The sequence below is a fragment of the Acartia tonsa genome, chromosome 12, assembly GCF_053477335.1.
Source record: "Acartia tonsa isolate MP-2025a chromosome 12, ASM5347733v1, whole genome shotgun sequence".
Lineage (NCBI taxonomy): Eukaryota > Metazoa > Arthropoda > Copepoda > Calanoida > Acartiidae > Acartia > Acartia tonsa.
The window spans coordinates 3,555,742-3,578,066 of record NC_137271.1 but is presented as its reverse complement, the minus strand read 5'-3'; the positions used below and the strand labels follow the sequence as shown (position 1 = coordinate 3,578,066).

Here is a 22,325-nt window from a genome sequence, read left to right as displayed (position 1 = left end):
TATGCACATCTTGAAAATCTTAACTGTGTTATTAGAATTCAAACTTGTCATGAAATCAATATTAATATTTTAAAATTATTGTATTTGATAATTTATCTTGCATTTTTCAGATACAAAAATGGAATGAAATATTATCTGAGTGAAATAATAGCTGAGGCTCATTCACAAGATTTAAGGTAATCATCATTAGTTTGTTAATAATAGGGTAAAACATAGCTCCTCATAGGATAGCAGTTTATATATCATATTTGCTAAAATAAAATTAATTAAAACAATGAGCATGTCTAATATTTATTATTGAAACTTAGTTATGTAAAAACACTGACTTAACAGTGGTTAAAAATATTCTAAATATTCCCTCCTATTGTATATCATATGTCATGTATATGGACCAAGATTTAAGCTTTCTTTAACAATAATTGCATTTAATTTAATATTTATATTGTCCTAAAAAGTAGGGGATAATCAGCTAAAATGAAATTGCTAGTACTTCGTATTCTTAATCAAGAACCCATGCATTTAAGCTTATTATATTTATATTTTCTATTTGATTGTATTAATATAATCTTTAGCTCATTAATAATTACAGATTAGAGACTGTTGCCACTGTAGGAATATCAAATCTAATTCAACATTGAGGAATAATGGATAGTGAAAAAGAGAAGCCTGAGCAGAATGTAAATGTATTAGACACTGTCACAATAAAAGAAGAAGAAACTAGTGATTATAATGATTCACTCTCTATTAAAGAGGAGCCTGCTTTTATTGACAAAGCGGAAATTAGTGAAAAAGAGAAGATCTCTTGTCAGATTTGTGGTAAAACTTTTAGTACATCGAAAACAAGAGATGTTCATATGAGATCACATACTGGAGAGAAGCCATATTCTTGTGATGTCTGCGGTAAATCATTTTCACTTTCAGGTGATAAAAACAGACATATGAAAACACATACAGGAGTGAAACCATATTCATGTGATATATGTAGTAAAGAATTTTCCTTACCTCATCAAAGAGTTATTCATATGAGAATACATACCGGAGAAAGACCATATTCATGTGATTTATGTGGTAAGTCATTCTCACAGTTGGGGCATAAAGATACTCATGTGAGAACACACATCGGAGAAAAACCATATTCCTGTGATGTATGTGGTAAATCATTTTCACTTTCTGGTGATAAAAATAGACATATGAAAACACATACTGGAGTGAAACCATATTCTTGTGATATTTGTGGTAAAGAATTCTCAGAATCAAGCAGTATGACTAGACATTTAAGAACACATACTGGCGAGAATCCATATTCATGTGATATATGCGGTAAATCATTCTCTCAGTCAGGTTCTAAAAATCGTCATGTCAAGACTCATAAAAACAATGTAGCTATTAGTGACAAAAATATTGGTATAAGTGACAATAATTTTGATATTAGCGACAATAATATTGAAATTGAACAAGTATTTATAAAGGAAGAGGACAAAACTAATATTTCTCAAGTAAAAACAGAAAATGTGGAGATTAATCCTAGTTATGTGAAAGAAGAAATAAAAGAGGAGAAAACATATAGTAATGAGCCTCTGTGTATTCTTGAGGAGCCTGCTAATAATAACTAAGCTTTCAGTGTGGTAGAAGAAGAAACTTGTGATAATGGAAATATTGGTAGAATGAACATTAAAAAATTCAAGATTGAAGAATCTGATGTTTAGTTCTCTCAACTGTTTTTATCAATCATAAAAACTTTTAACATCTAGTCATATAAAAATGAAACTACGTATATTTGTTTAAAATAGGGGGGTGGGAGCAGGGGCGTCCAAGCTTTTTTATTTCGGGGGGGGGGTAAAATTTTTTTAAGGAGAAGCTAATTTTTTTTTTTTTTTTGGGGGGGTGGGGGTAAAATGGCGGGGTAAGTCAACAAAGGAACTCAACTAAAAAAAGAGTTACAGGTCTGAGATTTTGCATGGCAGTTGCTTTATAGGGGTAAAATATGGAACTGTGAAGAAACGGCGGCGCAACCGCCGAAAACCGCCGTTTCCTGCCGAAATTTTGTTTGCCTTTTCTCGGCGGTTTTCGGCGGTTGCGACGCCGTTTCTTCACAGTTCCATATTGTACCCCTATAAAGCAACTGCCATGCCAAATCTCAGACCTGTAACTCTTTTTTTAGTTGAGTTCCTTTGACTTTTAGTTTTGGTTTCAAAAAGTGTCACTTTCGCCCCCCCCCCCCTTTTATACATAACTTTCTTCTTTTTTTAGATATTCAAATGAAATAACAAGTTAAATTATTTTATTTATCAATGTCACACTATTAATAGAGATTTTATTAATAAAACTAAATTTGCCATAGAGATATATAAAAATATTACAAATTACAGTTTTCTAAAAATGCATTTATGTGTAGCGAAAAAGCTGTTCATCTTTAAAACTCGTTAAAGAACTTTTCTGAGACATATTCTAAATTAATATTGATAATTTAAGATTTTTTTTATGATATGAAATAGTTATCTTAATTTTTCTAGCATTACTTTTTTCACCTATCACTGCGGCCACATTTTTAAAGTTAAAATAAAATACCCTTTTTATATTTGATGTATTTTTTTTTACCTAGAACAAGGACAAATAATTTTCTATATTCCTTTTAGTTATGTCAGAAAAAGCAGAATCACTCTGTATATTAGCCTAAACTAGCAATAATTGCATTTAATTGATTTTTTTAATTATCCAAAAAACAAAGAAAAATCAACTAAATAAAATTTCTGATACTTCTTTTGCTAGAACCCATGATCAATTCAAGCTAATTACTTTTATGTTGTCTTTTGATTGTATTAATATAATCTTAAATTCATTACATATTTCAGATTTGTGACCAAACATCTATAATTATTCAACAGTAATTGATAATGAATAGTGAAAAAGAGAAGAACTCTTGTCAAATTTGTGGCAAGACATTTAGTACATCTTACCATAGAGACATTCATATGAGAACTCATACTGGAGAGAAACCTTATTCGTGTGAAATATGTGGAAAATCATTCTCTCAACTAGGCAAAAAAAATAAACATATGAGAATACATTCTGGTGAGAAACCATATTCATGTGAAATATGTGGTAAATCATTTACTGATTCAAGCAACAAAAATAGACATATGAGAACACATACGGGAGAGAAACCATATTCATGTGAAATATGTGGTAAATCATTTTCTGAAAAGGGAAGTAGAGATAGGCATATGAGAACTCATACTGGAGAGAAACCATATTCATGTAATATATGTGGAAAATCATTCACCACAGCTTATAATAAAGACAGTCATATGAAAACTCATACTGGAGAGAAACCATATTCCTGTAAAATATGTGGAAAATCATTCACTCAATTTCAACATAAAGAATCACATATGAAAACACATATGAAAACACATATGAGAACACATACTTGTGAGAAACCATACTCATGTGAAATATGTGGGAAATCGTTCACCACAGCTCATGGCAAAAATTATCATATAAGAACACATACAGGTGAGAAACCTTACTCATGTCATATTTGTGGTAAATCATTTTCTCAATCTCATCATAAAGTTGTTCATTTGAGGACTCACACTGGTGAGAAACCATATTCATGTGAAATATGTGGTAAATCATTCTCACAGTCTGGTGATAAAGATAAACATATGAGAATACATACTGGTGAGAATCCATATTCATGTGAAATATGTGGAAAATCATTCACACAGTTTGGTAATAAAGATAAACATATGAGAATACATACTGGTGAGAAACCATATTCATGTGAAATATGTGGTAAATCATTCTCTCATTCAAACAGTAGAGATAGTCATATGAGAAAACATACTGGAGAGAAACCATACTCCTGTAGTGTTTGTGGTAAATCATTTAATCAATTAAGCAACAGAAATAAACATGCTAAGACACATGAAGTACATACTAGGGAGAATAATATATCTCTTAGTGACAGCAATATAGATATTAGTGACAGCAATATTGATATTAGTGACAACAATATTGATATTAGTGACAACAATATTGATATTAGTGACAACAATATTGATATTAGTGACAACAATATTGATATTAGTGACAACAATATTGATATTAGTGACAACAATATTGATATTAGTGACAACAATATTGATATTAGTGACAACAATATTGATATTAGTGACAACAATATTGATAATCCTGAATTTGAACAAGTATTTATAAAGGAAGAGGACAAAACTAATATTTCTCAAGTAAAAACAGAAAATGTTGAAATGCAAGTTGAAGAAGAAGATTTGGTGAAAAAATATTGGGAAGAATTTACCTCAGATTTGCCCTAGTACCTAGCTACTGTGGACATTGTTATTCATGATTAAAATTAAATTGTTATTGATAATGTTAATACTGTATTTAAATTCATTTTACTTTAATTTTATTACTTTCTAATTTTGCAAGTGATAATGCTTTAAAGTATCTAGATGCTATAGTTGAAATTACAATAATGTAAATATTTAATATTATGGTAGTAATTTTACTACAGAAGTAATTCCCCTTTGTTCTTTTTTTGATTTTTAAAAGTTGTTTTGAGATGATGTCATTAAGAGTGGGTGGGGGGGGGGGGGGGTGGTAGTTAGTACACAAGGAAATTGAATTTCAATATAAAATATTGCACTGTCTGATATTAAAAAAATTTCTAGGGGCTTGTGGGGTGAAAACACCTCATCAAAAAATAAGATATAAGTTCTAAACTTATTTTTTTAATGAAAACTTTTTTTCACACTACTGAAATAAGTAGCCATTACAGATTTAACTTTGTCCCTTTACTTCTTGGGACTTACCCACAAATACAAAAATTATAAGTTTTAAGGTTACTAGCCCCTAGTATGAAAGTGCCACAATTAAATCTGTATTGGCTAATTAACTTGTTGATGAAAAAAATGGTTCCTTGAAAAATCAGTACAATAACTTTAAAATAAGCGCAAAACTTATAATTTTAGTATTTAGGGTGGTGATTTACCCCACAAGCCCCTAGAAAGAAAGTGTCAAAGAGTCTTATAAAAGATTTTTTAAAAAATAATTGGATTGCTAACTATATCCCGTGATTTTAGTATTTTTGTAATTCAAAGTAAAGAACCAATGAGAAAAGATAAATAAGGTTATAAGATGTATTAAACTAGGTAGGAATTAAAAATTCAAATGTATAATGCGAAGTAATAGCACTACACCATTTTTATACCTAACATTATACTGTTTACTTTGATAATACTGTATAATTATATTTTCAGATAAATACAATGAAATCAGATGGATAAGAGGAGTACACTTAGGATTGGAAATTATAAAAATTGCGGTGAGTATTATTGAGTGAACTGCACTAGGTCCAAAATTTTAGCTCTTTAATGTGATTGGCTCAGTAATATTTCACTTATCATAAATACATTTGCCATAAATAAATTTTTGTCATAAATGCATATGTCATAAAAACATTTGTCATAAAGGTACGTTTTTCATAAAGGAACATTTGTCATAAAACCATCTGAATTATTTTTGAAAACCTAAAAAAAAATGATTATTAATTAACTCAATAAAAAACTCAAGACGCTAATTTAAGCCTAACAATTAAGAATCCGAATCCGCTATTCAAAAATGGATTTTGGATTCAAAAATTGGGCATATTCCTGATTTGTATTCGGATTGCCATCCCTATTTTTGACAAATGTTTTTTTATGACAAATGTACCTTTATGAAAAATGGATCATTTTAACAAATGTAATTTATGCCAAATTAATCTCATGACAAACGTAATTTGTGAATAATGTATCTTTATTATAAATATTTTTATGACAAACATACCTTTATATCAAGTAAACAACAGTTTAATTCATTTATAAAGAGTTGATAAAAATATTTTTTAGGTTTTTGAAAATGATTTAGATGGTTTTTATGACAAGTTGATTATGAGCCGCCCTCGTTTGTGCATAGTCCCCATATAAAATACCTATTTGATTAAAATCCAGACTGGCCTGATTGTACGTTTTATACATTATGTACGTAACGTCTCAAGTCTGAGTACGTCTTGTACGTAACGTATTTTCTTTTCTGTACGTTATATACAATTTCTTAAGAATAAGAATTAAATATTATTAGAAAAGTACCCAATTTGTATATTTTGTACAAAAAGTTTTACAGAACAGAAGGTATAATATTATATTAAATAAATCAGATGTGAATTCTATAATATTTTTTTAATTTTCATAAAACAAAATATGTAGGTAAATTATGCATATTATTTATATGTTACAGTTTAATTGATTTTACATCATTTTTAAAAAATTCTTTATATACCTAGGTAAATATTCTGAGATATAATGATAAAGGGAGAGGTAGTTTTTGCTAAAATTCCGAAAAGGTGTGAGTTTTAATACTTTAAAGAGTAGTAGAACGATAAAATTTATGTTAATTTAAAAAAAAAATATGTCTATAGTTCTTTTCAATAAGAATTACACATATTTATTGAATATTTTCGTTCTACTACTGTTTTTAAGCCTTAAAAGTAAAACTCACACCTTTAAGGAATTTTAGCACAACCTACCTCTCCCTTTGTCAAAAAAACGAAAAAAAAGTTGATTTTTTCATAGGGGCTTCGCCCCAGGGTGTGGTGTGGGTTCCCCCACCCTGCTTATTTGTATTAGTTTACAAAAAGAAAATATTTTGTATTAAGGACTATTATTTTCTGAGATCTTTAGCATAATACGAAATAACCCTATATCCTATTATACAAAGAAATCCTATTTTTCCGTAGCAAAGAATCCCCTTAATACTGAACCTAAATGATCTGGGTAAGGTTGTATGCTATTTTCTCTATCCTTCCATATACCTTCGAATAGAGCCCCTAGCATCTAGAGGATCTGTATTCAAAATGGTAGAAAAACTATCTCGGGAACTGTGTGACTCTTCCATGAAATTGAGAAATCAATCAGTTCAGAGATTATGAAGCTTCAGAAGAAAAAAAAACTTAATACTTTATATAATACTACCATCACAATGTAGCTTCTCATAGGTCCTGGGAAGGTTTATATCTATTTAGGTGAAGAGTACAACCAACCAACCTCCCAATAGAAATCGACCATAGAAAAAAATTACCCCCCTGACCCTCCCCCCAAAAAAAGAATTTTAATTGCTCACTGCTGTAAAGTTCATTTTTTCCCAGATGTCAAAATATAACTTTTGATCTTCGCAACTTATGGATGTTGTCATCCATGTTTTTTACTTTTTCTTTTTAAATCTAAAATAAAAACTTGGGTTATCAAATTCAACTCTTCCCTCTTCAAGTTCCCTTAGAGGCCTCTAGGAGCGTAGACGATAAGTAAAAGGATCTCTTGTGTCTGTCTTTGCGCACTGAAGGATATAGGTAACCACTGACCCGATATGGTTCTTCTTTACAGTTTAGCTTCTCACAATTCCTGGTTAGGTTTTTGAATAGGGTACCACCACCCTCTCAAGAGAAATCGCATAAAAGAACAAAACTAACCCCATATAGTGGCGTAAAAATGATTTTTTGTCAACAGCTTATCTTAACATAGATTGAAAAGAAAACATTTTACGTGCACCTAGAGACTTATAGATGAGTAGCCGCCAGTAGACTTAAATGTATTGGTATAGGTAACTAGAAAAAAAATCATTATTTGTATCAGGAATGTATGTTTTGTATGTTTTTTTATGTACGTAACATATTTTTTTGGTGTACGTTATATACATTTTTATAAAATTGGCTGGCCAGTCTGGAGTTTCTACTTGATAATTAAACCACAAGAATTGTGTTCTGATGTATATCAATGAGATACAATAATCAGATAATAACAATTTATTTGTTATTTTTAAATTATTTAATATCAGGCTCAGTTACAATAATACAGCAGCATGTTGCTTACCATTAAGTATGGCAGGTGTCCTATTTTAATACCAATGAAATAAACACAAACCATAAAAAAAAAGAAAAGAATGAATTAAGTAATAAATACTTTATTTCGTTCCAAGTTATATAAGTTTACTATTTCAGATTAGTGACTGATGCCACTGTAGGAATATCAATCAATTATCTATAATTATATAATAGCATAGAATAATGGATAGTGAAAAAGGGAAGAACTCTTGTCAGATTTGTGGCAAATCATTTAGTACAGCAAGTAGTAGAAACACTCATATGAGAACACATACAGGAGAGAAACCATATTCATGTAGTGTTTGTGGTAAATCATTCTCACAATTAAGCAAGAAAAATATACATATGAGAACACATACAAGAGAAAAGCCATACTCATGTAATATATGTGATAAATCATTCTCACAGTCTAGTAATAAAGATAGACATATGAGAACACATATTTGTGAAAAACCATATTCATGTGAAATATGTAGAAAATCATTCACCACAGCTCAAAGTAAAGACAGACATATGAAAACTCACATTGGTGAGAAACCATATTCATTTGATGTATGTGGTAAATCATTCTCCCATTTAAACAGAAGAGCTAAGCATATTGTAACTCATACTGGAGAGAAACCATATTCATGTGAGATATGTAAAAGATCATTCTCAGATTTAAGTGCCAAAAATAAACATATGAGAACCCATACAGGAGAGAAACCATATTCTTGTGATATATGTGGAAAAGCATTCTCACAATCTGGTGATAAAAATAATCATATTAGAACTCATACTGGAGAGAAACCATATTCATGTAATATATGTGATAAGTCATTCTCACAGTCTAGTCATAAAGACAGACATATGAGAACACACACTGGTGAGAAACCATATTCATGTGAAATATGTGGAAAATTATTTACTCGATCAAGCAACAGAAATAAACATGCTAAGACTCATGAAGTACATACTACTGAGAATAATTTATCTGTTATTTACAACAATATTGATATTAGTGACAACAATATTGATATTAGTGACAACAATATTGTTATTAGTGAAAACAATATTGATATTAGTGAAAACAATATTGATATTAGTGACAACAATATTGATAATCCTGAATTTGATCAAGTATTTATAAAGGAAGAGGACAAAACTAATATTTCAAAAGTAAAAACAGAAAATGCTGAAATAGAAGTTGAAGAAGAAGATTTGGTGAAAAAATATTGGGAAGAATTTACCTCAGATTTGCCTTAGTACCCAGAAAATACTGTACATTTTAGTGTGTTATTAATATTTATATTTTATTTTTGCCATATTCTAATATTTTGCTAGATGTATTGCTTGAAAAAGTTCCTAGGTAGATACTATAGTTAAAATTAATATAATGTAAATATTTAAATAAGAATGTGTAAATAATATTTCCGATTCATATCCTAATACTTCAGAAATATATTTTACTTTGTTTCATGTGTATCATTCATTTGATTTTAAGGTCTTTTGATAATTTTAGACAATATCATTAAATGTATTTTGAAATATCTGATTGATTTTTTATTTGCAATAATTTTTCTTCCTTAAAATGGGAAAACTATCTCTTCTTTTATTATTAAATGTTTATATTTTAAGAATTAGATTTAACAGTGTCCATTTTTTCAAATGGAAACCTATTATATTTAAAAGATACCCTGCTCTTATTTGACATTAAAGATAAAGTTATTTTAAATGCTTTATATTAAGTTGAATAAAATAATATTCTAGAGAACCATATGCAGAGTAAAAACTCCATAAACAAGTTGAAAATGTAAATTTTTCTTGCTTTTCCACGAGAAGAAAAAAACTTGCTTGTTAATTATTTAGTATAAATGCATTCTACAGTGTGTTTTTTTATGAAAACTTTTTTGAAAGCAATTTTACCCCACTTATAGTTATCAGAATTTAATGATTAACGGCTTATTTACTTTGTTTTTTATAACCATTTATAGAACATCAAAAAAATATTTTAGTTTTTATTGAAAAAGTACAGTAAAATCAAAAAATCCAAAACCTGGGTGTCAACATCTAAAAATGATTTTAGCGCATTTTCTCATGCTCAAATCTTCTACCCTTTGCAAGAATGGCTGCAAAACGCTTCAAAGTTGAGATACAGAGTTAAAAATTATACAAATACCTTTGGGGACATGTACTAAAGCATATCAAAGTTTGAAGGCCATATCTCAACCATGGAGGGAGTACTGGCCCCCCAAAGTGGACTACTGAAAATCCTATTTTTTTCTTGCAAAGGGTAGAAGATTTGAGCTTAAGAAAAATACGCTAAACCCTTTTTTAGATGTTGACACCTAAGTTTTGAATTTTTGATTTTACTGTACTTTTTTAATAAAAACTGAAATATTTGTTTAATGTTTTATAAATGGTTATAAAAAACGAAGAAAATAAGCCATTAATCAATAAATTCTGATAACTATAAGTGGGGTAAAATTGCTTTCAAAAAAGTTCTCATAAAAAAAACACACTGTATTTTTAGATCTTTAATTATTGCCTTAATCATAACCTAGTGTATATTTTATTGTATTGATATTTGTGTGTCTTGTGATACTTTAATATATTTATTTCAGATTAATATAATGAAATAAAAGAAGTAAAAAACTTTTAAAGAACTCAATCCAAGGTTGACTTAAAAATTCAGGTGATAAGTAAAGTAAGTTGATAATTTATTTTTGTATGCTGATAAATTCAATATAATATATAATAATATATATAATATATATATAAAATAATATTGTTGTACCAGTCAGAAGTTGGGTCTTCAGATTAATTTCATATTCATAATATTATATATCTAGGTAAGTATTTTTAGTACTATTGTATGTCTATAATTTATTTGTACAGAATCGATATTATTATAACTTCTCTAATAATGAATAGAAAATTATAAGGGGGGGGGGGGGGGGGTTTAATGCAACCATCTCGTAATCAATGTATAAATGGCACTTGAAATTCGAATTTTGATCTGAAATTTTGCATAAGTAATCCTTGGTAGGTCTATTTTCCCTAAATCGAAAAAAAAGTTGAAAAAGTTTTGGCTATTTTTAGGGCAAATCTGTCATAATTTACGTAGAAATCAACTTTTTGAAACATATTTTTGCTTTAAATCATGTGAAATGATACAAAAAAAACATTTTTTAGATTTCTAGTACCAGCAACTACCGGCTAGAACCATTTGAAAACGTTTTGGATCGGAAAAGAGCATTATGTGGAGAGAGATTTCGTGATGGATTTCGCTTGAAAATACCCAACAAATGGCTAAACGGATGAGCCGCCAGCCGTTAGCCGCTACTTTTCCAACTTTTTGTTCGATTTAGGGAAAATAGACCTACCAAGGATTACTCATGCAAAATTTCAGATCAAAATTCGAATTCTAAGTGCCATTTATACATAGATTACGAGATTGTTGCAATAAACCCCCCCCCCCCTTAATATTAAGAGTATCTACTTGCTAATTGTATCACAAGAATTGTTTTCTTATGTATAGCATTGAGATTAAGTTAATCAATATCGGGCATTAGACGCAATTAAGTTTAGCATGTGTCCTATTTTAATACTAATAAAATGTACATTATCATAGTATCAATTAATAAGTAGATATTTAATTTGAAATTATATAAGTTTACTTTTACAGATTTGTAACTGGTGCCACAGTAGGAATATCAAATATCTATAATTATATAACAGCATAGAATAATGGATAGTGAAAAAGAGAAGAACTCATGTCAGATTTGTGGCAAAACATTTAGTACAGCTAGTAATAGAAATACTCATATGAGAACACATACAGGAGAGAAACCATATTCATGTGATATTTGTAGAAAATCATTCACCACTGCTCAAGGTAAAGATTATCACATAAGAACACATACTGGTGAGAAACCATATTCATGTAATGTTTGTAGTAAATCATTCTCACGAGCAGATGGTAGAGATACACATATGAGAACCCATACAGGAGAGAAGCCATTTTCATGTAATATATGTGATAAGTCATTCTCACAGTCTGGTGATAAAGACAGTCATATGAGAACTCATACTGGAGAGAAACCATATTCATGTGATGTATGTAGTAAATCATTTACTACATCAGGTGATAAGAATAGACATATGAGCACTCATACTGGGGAGAAACCATATTTATGCACTATATGTTGTAAATCTTTTTCCGAAAAGGGAAGTAGAGATACTCATATGAGAATACATACTGGAGAGAAACCATATTCATGTGAAATATGTGGAAAATCATTCACCACTGCTCAAAGTAAAGTTACACACATGAGAACACATACAGGAGAGAAACCATATTCCTGTAGTGTTTGTGGAAAATCATTTAATCGATCTCAAAGTAAAGATCAGCATATGAGAACACATACTGGTGAGAAACCATATTCATGTGATGTATGTTGTAAATCTTTTTCTGAAAAGGGAATTAGAGATAGGCATATGAGAACACATACAGGAGAGAAACCATACTCCTGTAGTGTTTGTGGAAAATCATTTGCACATTCAAGCAGCAGAAATAAACATGCTAAGACTCATGAAGTACATACTAGTGAGAATAATATATCTCTTAGTGACAACAATATTGATATTAGTGACAACAATATTAATATTAGTGACAACAATATTGATATTAGTGACAACAATATTGATAATCCTGAATTTGATCAAGTATTTATAAAGGAAGAGGACAAAACTAATATTTCTCAAGTAAAAACAGAAAATGTTGAAATGCAAGTTGAAGAAGAAGATTTGGTGAAAAAATATTGGGAAGAATTTACCTCAGATTTGCCTTAGTACCTAACTACTGTGGACATTGTTATTCATGATGAAAATTAAATTGTTATTAATAATGTTAATACTGTATTTGAATTCATTTTTATCTATTTTATTACTTTCTAATTTTGCAAGTGTTAATGATTCAAATTACCTAGATGCTATTATTGAAATTACAATAATGTAAATATTTTAATAAGAATGTGTTATTAATATTACTACACAAGTATTTCCCCTTTGTTCTTTTTATGATTTTTTAAAATTGTTTTGAGATGATGTCATTAAGAGTGGGGGGGGGGGGAGTTTGTACACTTATAAGGAAATAAATTTTAGTATAAAATATTGCACTGTCTGATTGGGCTTGTATTAATCTAATTTTTGTTTTAAAACTTCTTACAATATTGGATCTACCTGTAAAACTTTGAAAAGGGGACTATGCATGAACTAGAGCAAGTGATTCTAAGCACCATCCAGTAATGATTCTAAAAGTTTTTTTTTGAGTATTCTAGGTTTATGTTTGATCATATAGTTATACCAACTTTAAAAAAATTACATTTCACTATGGGTTTTTATGAATAAAACTTTGAAAATAAAAGCATTTGTTGACCAAATATCATCAAATATTTTGTTGAGTTCAAACCGTTGTTTCAAGCTTTAAACACAAAAGTATTTGATGATATTGCACAAATAAAAATGCTTAACAATTTAAAGTTTTTTCATATAAAACCAAATATCAACTTAATTATTTTAGTTGATATAGGTAACTATATTCAACATAAACCTTGGCAAGAGAAGGCAAAAAAATTCGGCGTAAAATGGCGGTTTTCGGTATGAACGGTGGTTCTACCGCCGTTTCTTCACAGTTTCACACTTTACCTCATGATAGCTACCGCCATGCCAATTTCAGTGTTGTAACTATTTTTTTTAGTTGAGTTCCTTTGACTTTTAATTTTGGTTTCTAAAAGTGCCACACCTGCCCTCCCTCTTTTCGGGTTTACTTTGTATTTTGTATATTACTGTAAATTTAAAAGATGTTAAGTTTGTAGGTACCTAAACATTGTCTCAACATTCCCGTAATTTTGGTATTTTTCTAATGTAAAGTAAAGAACCAATGAGAAAAGATAAATAAGGTGTATTAAACTAGGTAGGAATTAAAAATTCAAATGTATATTGCGTGGTACTAGCACTACACCTTTTTATAACATTATATCATATACTTTAATAATACTGTATAATTATATTTTCAGATAAATACAATGAAATAAGATGGATAAGAGGAGTACACTTAGGAATGAAAATTACAGAAATTGCGGCGAGTATTATCACACTTCTTATAAATACATTTGCCATAAATAAATTTGTCATAAATACATTCGTCATAAAGAATACATATGTCATAAAGGTATATTTGTCATAAATACATATTTCATAAAATCATTTGTCATAAAGATACATTTTTCATAAAGGTACGTTTTTCATAAAGATACATTTGTCATAAATAAAGGTACGTTTTTCATAAAGGAACATTTGTCATAAAATTATCTGAATTATTTTTAAAAACCTAAAAAAATGATTATTAATTATTTAAATAAAAAAACTCAAGACGCTAATTTAAGCCTAACAATTAAGAATCCGAATCCGCTATTAAAAAATGGATTCTGGATTTTAAAATTGGGCGGATTCGGATTCGGATTGCCAACCCTATTTTTGACAAATGTTTTTTATGACAAATGTACCTTTATGAAAAATGTACTATTATGACAAATGTACCTTATGACAAACGTACTTTGTGACAAATGTACCCTATGACAAATGTATCTTTATGACAAATGTACCTTTATGATAAATATTTTTATGACAGAGTTGATTAAAAATATTGTTTTAGGTTTTTAAAAATGATTTAAATGGTTTTTTGACAAATTTATTTATGACAAGTTAATTTATGCCAAAAATTACTGAGCCGTCCTCGTTCGTACTGTATATAATGCTATTAGAGAAACGTGATTTTCTTGGCTCCCATTCAAGATAGACAGCGAAAATGTTTAGTGATTGAATAAGTTCACATCCTTTTAGTTGGGATACTAGATGATCGATTCATAGGTTTTCAAGTTTTCGTGTTTTTCTGGACTACTATTCAAGATTCAAATTAAATAAATTTACATTCTACATATTTTCAAAAAGTTTTATTAATTCCTAGATGTAAAAATTTTTGTGATTTTCTCTACTCATATTCTCAATAGTGGGTTCTAATTTTTAGTGATTGTATAAGTTTTTATTCTTAATACTTCCACTAAGTTTCATTGAGATTTGGTTGGGGTGCTAAATTTATTCCTAGATATTCACGTTATTATATATTTGGTTTTTTGATTTATTTAATTAAGTTGAATGCTTATCCAATAACTTTTGAGCTTTGCTACTTATAGCTGTAGTCATCCTTGTTTTTTACTTTTTTTTAAATCCACAATTAAAAATTGTTCAGCTCCTCTTCTCAAGTTCCTTCTAGAGGCCTCATAGGGCGTAGCCAGTAGTCCTTATACTAGGTTATACTTTGTACGTAAATAGCGGCTACGCACCTAGAGACCTTGTGTTGTATTCAATAACCCAAATTTATATTTTAGACTTAAAAAGGAAAATGAAAAAAAAACTTTTTAGTGCCAAACCCCCCCCCCCAAAAAAAAAAAAAATTTCATTTCATTTTAAAATTCATTTTGGAAAAAAAATTTGGTTTTGGGGGGGGGGGGTTTCTAAGAGCGATTTACTCTTGGGAGGGTAGTGGTTCAGCGGTTAGCTAGATCCTTCGGTACAAACATACAAACAGATTGACATCCTGTTACTTTATTATAAGGATAACAGGATCTAGGTTTGTTTGTACTAAAGGATCTCGCTAACCGCTAAACCGATATGGTTCTCCGTCACAGGGTAGCTTCTTATAGGTCCTGGGAAGGTTTATAACTATTTAGGGTTAAGAGTACAACCAACCACCATCCAAAGAGAAATTGACCATAGAAAAAAAATTACCCCAATAACCCTCCCCAAAAACCCTCTCAAGAGAAATCGGAAAAAAAAGACATAACTAACACCATTTAGTGGCGTAAAAATAATTTTTGGTCATCAGCTTATCTTAACATAGATTGAAAAGAAAACATTTTACGTGCACCTAGAGACTTATAGATGAGTAGCCGCTAGTAGACTTAAATGTATTGGTATAGGTAACTAGAAAAAAATCATTATTTTTATTAGGAATGTATGTTTTTGTAACAATTTGTTATTTTTAAATTATTTAATATCGGGCATCAGGCTCACTTACAATAATACAGCAGCATGTTACTTACCATTAAGTATGGCAGGTGTCCTATTTTAATACCAATGAAATAAACATAAACCATAACAATAATGAAAAGAATGAATTAATAAATAAATACTTTATTTTCTTCCAAGTTATATAAGTTTACTATTTCAGATTAGTGATGCTACTGTAGGAATATCAATCAATTATCTATAAGGGGGGGGGAAGTTTTGACACATTTGCGTAAACAGGGAGTATAGGCTTTATCTTTGGACTGAGAGGATAGGTTATTAAGGATAAAATCATTCTTATATGATGAATTTTCCCAAGTTTTAAGATTTTTTGGATAGGCCTCCAGGTTCCGGAGCTCCAGGCCTCCAGGTCCTCTCTGTACAGGTAAAAATTGAAAAAATAATTTTTTTTTTTGAAGAGTTAAAAGTCAACCTATGAAACAAAATATGCATATTTTTTAATGTTATTCACATATATGAAGAAAAAAACGCATATTTTGTTTCATAAGTTGACTTCTAACTCTTCAAAAAGAAATTTTTTTTTCATTTTTACCTGTACAGAGAGGACCTGGAGGCCTGGAGCTCCGGAACCTGGAGGCCTATCCAAAAAATCTTAAAACTTGGGAAAATTCATCATATAAGAATGATTTTATCCCTAATAACCTATACTCTCAGTCCAAAGATAAAGCCTATACTCCCTGTTTACGCAAATGTGTCAAAACTTCCCCCCCCCCCTTATATAAAAGCATAGAATAATGAATAGTGAAAAAGAGAAGAACTCTTGTCAGATTTGTGGCAAAACATTTAGTACTGCTAGTAACATATACACTCATATGAGAACTCATACTGGAGAGAAACCATATTCATGTGAAATATGTGAGAGAACGTTTTCACATTCAAATAGTAGAGACAGACATATGAGAATACATACAGGTGAGAAACCATATTCATGTGAAATATGTGGTAAATCATTCTCACAGTCTTGTGATAAAAATAAACATATGACAACACATACTGGAGATAAACCATATTCATGTCAAATATGTGGTAAATCATTTTCCAGAGCTCAGCATAAAGATACACATATGAGAACTCACATTGGGGAGAAACCATATTCATGTCCAATATGTGGTAAATCATTTACCTCAGCTAATGGTAAAGATTATCATATGAAAACACACATTGGTGAGAAACTATATTCTTTTGATGTATGCGGTAAATCTTTCACCACAGCTCAAAGTAAAGACACTCATATGAAAACACATACAAGAGAGAAGCCATACTCATGTAATATATGTGATAAGTCTTTCTCACAGTCTAGTAATAAAGATAGACATATGAGAACACATATTTGTGAAAAACCATATTCATGTGAAATATGTGGAAAATCATTCACCACAGCTCAAAGTAAAGACATTCATATAAGAACACATACCAGAGAAAAACCATATTCATGTAATATTTGTGAAAAATCATTTACTCAATCAAGCCACAGAAATAAACATGCTAAGACACATGAAGTACATACTAGTGAGAATAATATATCTCTTAGTGACAGCAATATATATATTAGTGACAGCAATATTGATATTAGTGACAACAATATTGATATTAGTGACAACAATATTGATATTAGTGACAACAATATTGATATTAGTGGAAACAATATTGATATTAGTGACAACAAAATTAATATTAGTGACAACAATATTGATAATCCTGAATTTGAACAAGTTTTTATAAAGGAAGAGGACAAAACTAATATTTCAAAAGTGAAAACAGAAAATGTTGAAATAGAAGTTGAAGAAGATTTGGTGAAAAAATATTGGTTAGAATTTACCTCAGATTTGCCTTAGTACCCAGAAAATACTGTACATTTAGTGTGTTATTAATATTATGTTTTATTTTTGCCATATTCTAATATTTTGCTAGATGTATTGCTTGATAAAGTTCCTAGATACTATAGTTGAAATTAAAATAATGTAAATATTTGAATAAGAATGTGTAAATTATATTTCCGATTCATATCCTAATACTTCAGAAATATATTTTACTTTGTTTCATGTTCATCATTCATTTGATTTTAAGGTCTTTTGATAATTTAAGACAATATCATTAAATGTATTTTGAAATATCTGATTGATTTTTTTTTTTGCATTAATTTTTCTTCCTTAAAATGGGAAAACTGTCTCTTCTTTTATTATTAAATGTTTATATTTAAAGAATTAGATTTAACAGGGTCCATTTTTTCAAATGGAAACCTGGGATCATGGAAAGAAAACAAAGTCATTCCTAATTAGGACAGAAGTCACTGGAAATTGATCTAAGGAAGGCTACTTATGTCCTTCATCTAACAAATTCTAACTTAAGGGAGGTGACTTATGTCCTTTGTCTGACAAATTCTTACATTAGGAAGGCTGCTTATGTCCTTCATCTTGCAAAACATAGCAAAATTCTTGCAAAACATAGCAAATTCTTGGAAAACTTAGCTTTTCTGTCCTGCACATAGCTAATTCTTGCAAAACATAGCAAATTCTTACAAAACATAGCAAATTCTTGCAAAACATTGCAAATTCTTACAAAACATAGCAAATTCTTGCAAAACATAGCATATTCTTGCAAAACATAGCAAATTCTTGGAAAACTTAGCTTTTCTGTCCTTCACATAGCAAATTCTTGCAAAACATAGCAAATTCTTACAAAACATAGCAAATTCTTGCAAAACATAGCATATTCTTGCAAAACATAGCAAATTCTTGGAAAACTTAGCTTTTCTGTCCTTCACATAGCTAATTCTTGCAAAACATAGCAAATTCTTACAAAACATAGCAAATTCTTGCAAAACATTGCAAATTCTTACAAAACATAGCAAATTCTTACAAAACATAGCAAATTCTTACAAAACATAGCAAATTCTTAGAAAACTTAGCTTTTCTGTCCTTCACATAGCTAATTCTTGCAAAACATAGCAAATTCTTACAAAACATAGCAAATTCTTGCAAAACATTGAAAATTCTTACAAAACATAGCAAATTCTTGCAAAACATAGCAAATTCTTAGAAAACATAGCAAATTCTTACAAAACTTAGCTTTTCTGTCCTTCACATAGCAAATTCTTGCAAAACATAGCAAATTCTTGCAAAACATAGCAAATTCTTGCAAAACATAGCAAATTCTTGCAAAACATAGCAAATTCTTGCAAAACATAGCAAATTCTTGCAAAACTTAGCTTTTCTGTCCTTCACATAGCTAATTCTTGCAAAACATAGCAAATTCTTACAAAACATAGCAAATTCTTGCAAAACATTGCAAATTCTTACAAAACATAGCAAATTCTTGCAAAACATAGCAAATTCTTACAAAACATTGCAAATTCTTACAAAACATAGCTAATTCTTGCAAAACATAGCAAATTCTTACAAAACATAGCAAATTCTTGCAAAACATTGCAAATTCTTACAAAACATAGCAAATTCTTGCAAAACATAGCAAATTCTTACAAAACATAGCAAATTCTTAGAAAACTTAGCTTTTCTGTCCTTCACATAGCTAATTCTTGCAAAACATAGCAAATTCTTACAAAACATAGCTAATTCTTGCAAAACATTGCAAATTCTTACAAAACATAGCAAATTCTTGCAAAACATAGCAAATTCTTACAAAACATAGCAAATTCTTGCAAAACATAGCAAATTCTTGCAAAACATAGCAAAATCTTGCAAAACATAGCAAATTCTTGCAAAACATAGCAAATTCTTGCAAAACATTGCAAATTCTCACAAAACATAGCAAATTCTTGCAAAACATAGCAAATTCTTACAAAACATAGCAAATTCTTACAAAACATAGCAAATTCTTGCAAAACATAGCAAATTCTTACAAAACATATCAAATTCTTAGAAAACTTAGCTTTTCTGTCCTTCAAATAGCTAATTCTTGCAAAACATAGCAAATTCTTACAAAACTTAGCAAATTCTTGCAAAACATTGCAAATTCTCACAAAACATAGCAAATTCTTGCAAAACATAGCAAATTCTTACAAAACATAGCAAATTCTTACAAAACATAGCAAATTTTTGCAAAACATAGCAAATTCTTGCAAAACATAGCAAATTCTTGGAAAACTTAGCTTTTCTGTCCTTCACATAGCAAATTCTTGCAAAACATAGCAAATTCTTAGAAAACTTAGCTTTTCTGTCCTTCACATAGCTAATTCTTGCAAAACATAGCAAATTCTTACAAAACATAGCAAATTCTTGCAAAACATTGCAAATTCTTACAAAACATAGCAAATTCTTGCAAAACATAGCAAATTCTTACAAAACATAGCAAATTCTTGCAAAACATAGCAAATTCTTGCAAAACATAGCAAATTCTTGCAAAACATAGCAAATTCTTGCAAAACATAGCAAATTCTTGCAAAACATAGCAAATTCTTGCAAAACATAGCAAATTCTTGCAAAACATAGCAAATTCTTGCAAAACATACCAAATTCTTGCAAAACATAGCAAATTCTTGCAAAACATAGCAAATTCTTCGAAAACTTAGCTTTTCTGTCCTTCACATAGCAAATTCTTACAAAACATAGCAAATTCTTGCAAAACATAGCAAATTCTTACAAAACATAGCAAATTCTTACAAAATGTAGCAAATTCTTGCAAAACATAGCAAATTCTTGCAATAGGGGTCCCAAATTCAAAAACGAATTTTCAGCGCGATCCGACCACCGGTTCTTGAGATACAGTGACCTGGTGTCCTTGGTACCGACTGTAAGATTTGGGAAATGGTTCGAATCCTTAGTAAAGAGGACTATCCACGAACGAGAGCACATGATTCTAAGTACCTTCCAGCATTGATCCTAACTATTTTCTTTCAGAATATAATAGGTCACCATATATTATTGATATATTGACGAGAAAATTTATGTTTCACCATGTTTTTTTTAGGTATTTCAATTGATTTTGAAAACTTTTATGAAGCTAATTCTTTTAATAAAATGGATATTTGATGATACATATGCGAATACTCGTGTTATATAGATTGTAAATTAATCCATATCAGCATGAATTTAAACATACATATGAGATATAGTAAATGTGCTTTTGACATTTTTTACTTTTTATCATTTGACAACATGGACAATTAAAGACACCCCAAACTCAACAAAACGTTTGATAGAATTTTAACGAAAAATGGTGGACATTTTTTTACTTTTCTTCAACTGGAAGTGGTGAAACATAAATTTTCTCGTCAATATATTAATTATTGATAGTGACCTATTATATTCTGAAAGAAAATACTCAGGATCAATGCTGGAATGTACTTAGAATCACGTGCTCTTGTTCGTGGATAGTCCTCTTTGGCCAAGTCCAAAAATATTTTGACACTTAGTCAAATTTTTGAAGAAAAAATACCCAGGTTTACACCAAGCGTACCTACTGAGAAGCCACCAGGTCGAAAATATTCTAAGTGTTAAAAAATTTTTGGACTAAGGATTCGAACCATTTCCCAAATCTTACCGTTGGTACCAAGGACACCAGGTCACTGTATCTCAAGAACCGGTGGTCGGATCGCGCTGAAAATTCGTTTTTGAATTTGGGACCCCTGTTGCAAGAATTTGCTATGTTTTGCAAGAATTTGCTACATTTTGTAAGAATTTGCTATGTTTTGTAAGAATTTGCTATGTTTTGCAAGAATTTGCTATGTTTTGTAAGAATTTGCTATGTTTTGCAAGAATTTGCTATGTTTTGTAAGAATTTGCTATTTTTTGCAAGAATTTGCTATGTTTTGTAAGAATTTGCAATGTTTTGCAAGATTTTGCTATGTTTTGTAAGAATTTGCTATGTTTTGCAAGAATTAGCTATGTGAAGGACAGAAAAGCTATGTTTTCCAAGAATTTGCTATGTGAAGGACAAACAAGCTAAGTTTTGCAAGAATTTGCTATGTTTTGCAATAATTTGCTATGTTTTGCAAGGATTTGCTATGTTTTGCAAGAATTTGCTATGTTTTGCAAGAATTTGCTATGTGAAGAACAGAAAAGCTAAGTTTTCCAAGAATTTGCTATGTTTTGCAAGAATTAGCTATGTGAAGGACAGAAAAGCTAAGTTTTCTAAGAATTTGCTATGTTTTGCAAGAATTTGGTATGTGAAGGACAGAAAAGCTAAGTTTTCCAAGAATTTGCTATGTTTTGCAAGAATTTGCTATGTGAAGGACAGAAAAGCTAAGTTTTCCAAGAATTTGCTATGTTTTGCAAGAATTTGCTATGTTTTGCAAGAA

General features: G+C 29.7%; 6 protein-coding genes across 8 annotated transcripts in view; all 6 read left to right on the top strand.

Annotated features, from left to right (window-relative positions):
* The window catches only part of LOC145333122 (uncharacterized), a 51,305-nt gene extending 42,020 nt beyond the window's left edge, over positions 1 to 9,285 (top strand). The window contains exons 1-2 of one of the 2 annotated variants that reach the window (XM_080178275.1): positions 5,273 to 5,347; positions 8,057 to 9,256. In XM_080178275.1, coding sequence (XP_080034401.1) covers positions 8,123 to 9,184 — 1,062 coding nt within the window. In that variant the 5' untranslated portion in view covers positions 5,273 to 5,347; positions 8,057 to 8,122 and the 3' untranslated portion in view covers positions 9,185 to 9,256. Of the gene's footprint in view, positions 1 to 5,272; positions 5,348 to 8,056 lie in introns of those variants that run through there. The other variant, XM_080178276.1, reaches the window with a different exon arrangement.
* The window catches only part of LOC145333124 (uncharacterized), a 79,046-nt gene that overhangs the window by 40,976 nt on the left and 15,745 nt on the right, over positions 1 to 22,325 (top strand). The gene's annotated exons all lie outside the window — the stretch shown is intronic.
* Positions 109 to 1,786, top strand: LOC145333123 (uncharacterized). The gene is made up of 2 exons (XM_080178277.1): positions 109 to 176; positions 590 to 1,786. Exon 2 carries the CDS (start codon positions 645 to 647, stop codon positions 1,611 to 1,613), a length of 969 nt encoding a protein of 322 aa, XP_080034403.1. The 5' UTR covers positions 109 to 176; positions 590 to 644; the 3' UTR covers positions 1,614 to 1,786.
* LOC145333114 (uncharacterized) lies at positions 2,857 to 4,493 on the top strand. Its single transcript, XM_080178268.1, has one exon. The coding sequence runs from the start codon at positions 2,895 to 2,897 to the stop codon at positions 4,335 to 4,337; it is 1,443 nt and encodes a 480-aa protein (XP_080034394.1). The 5' UTR covers positions 2,857 to 2,894; the 3' UTR covers positions 4,338 to 4,493.
* LOC145333119 (uncharacterized) lies at positions 10,888 to 14,160 on the top strand. Its single transcript, XM_080178272.1, has one exon. The coding sequence runs from the start codon at positions 11,669 to 11,671 to the stop codon at positions 12,770 to 12,772; it is 1,104 nt and encodes a 367-aa protein (XP_080034398.1). The 5' UTR covers positions 10,888 to 11,668; the 3' UTR covers positions 12,773 to 14,160.
* On the top strand, positions 16,781 to 18,298 carry LOC145333120 (uncharacterized). Its single transcript, XM_080178273.1, has one exon. It carries the CDS (start codon positions 16,804 to 16,806, stop codon positions 17,902 to 17,904), a length of 1,101 nt encoding a protein of 366 aa, XP_080034399.1. The 5' UTR covers positions 16,781 to 16,803; the 3' UTR covers positions 17,905 to 18,298.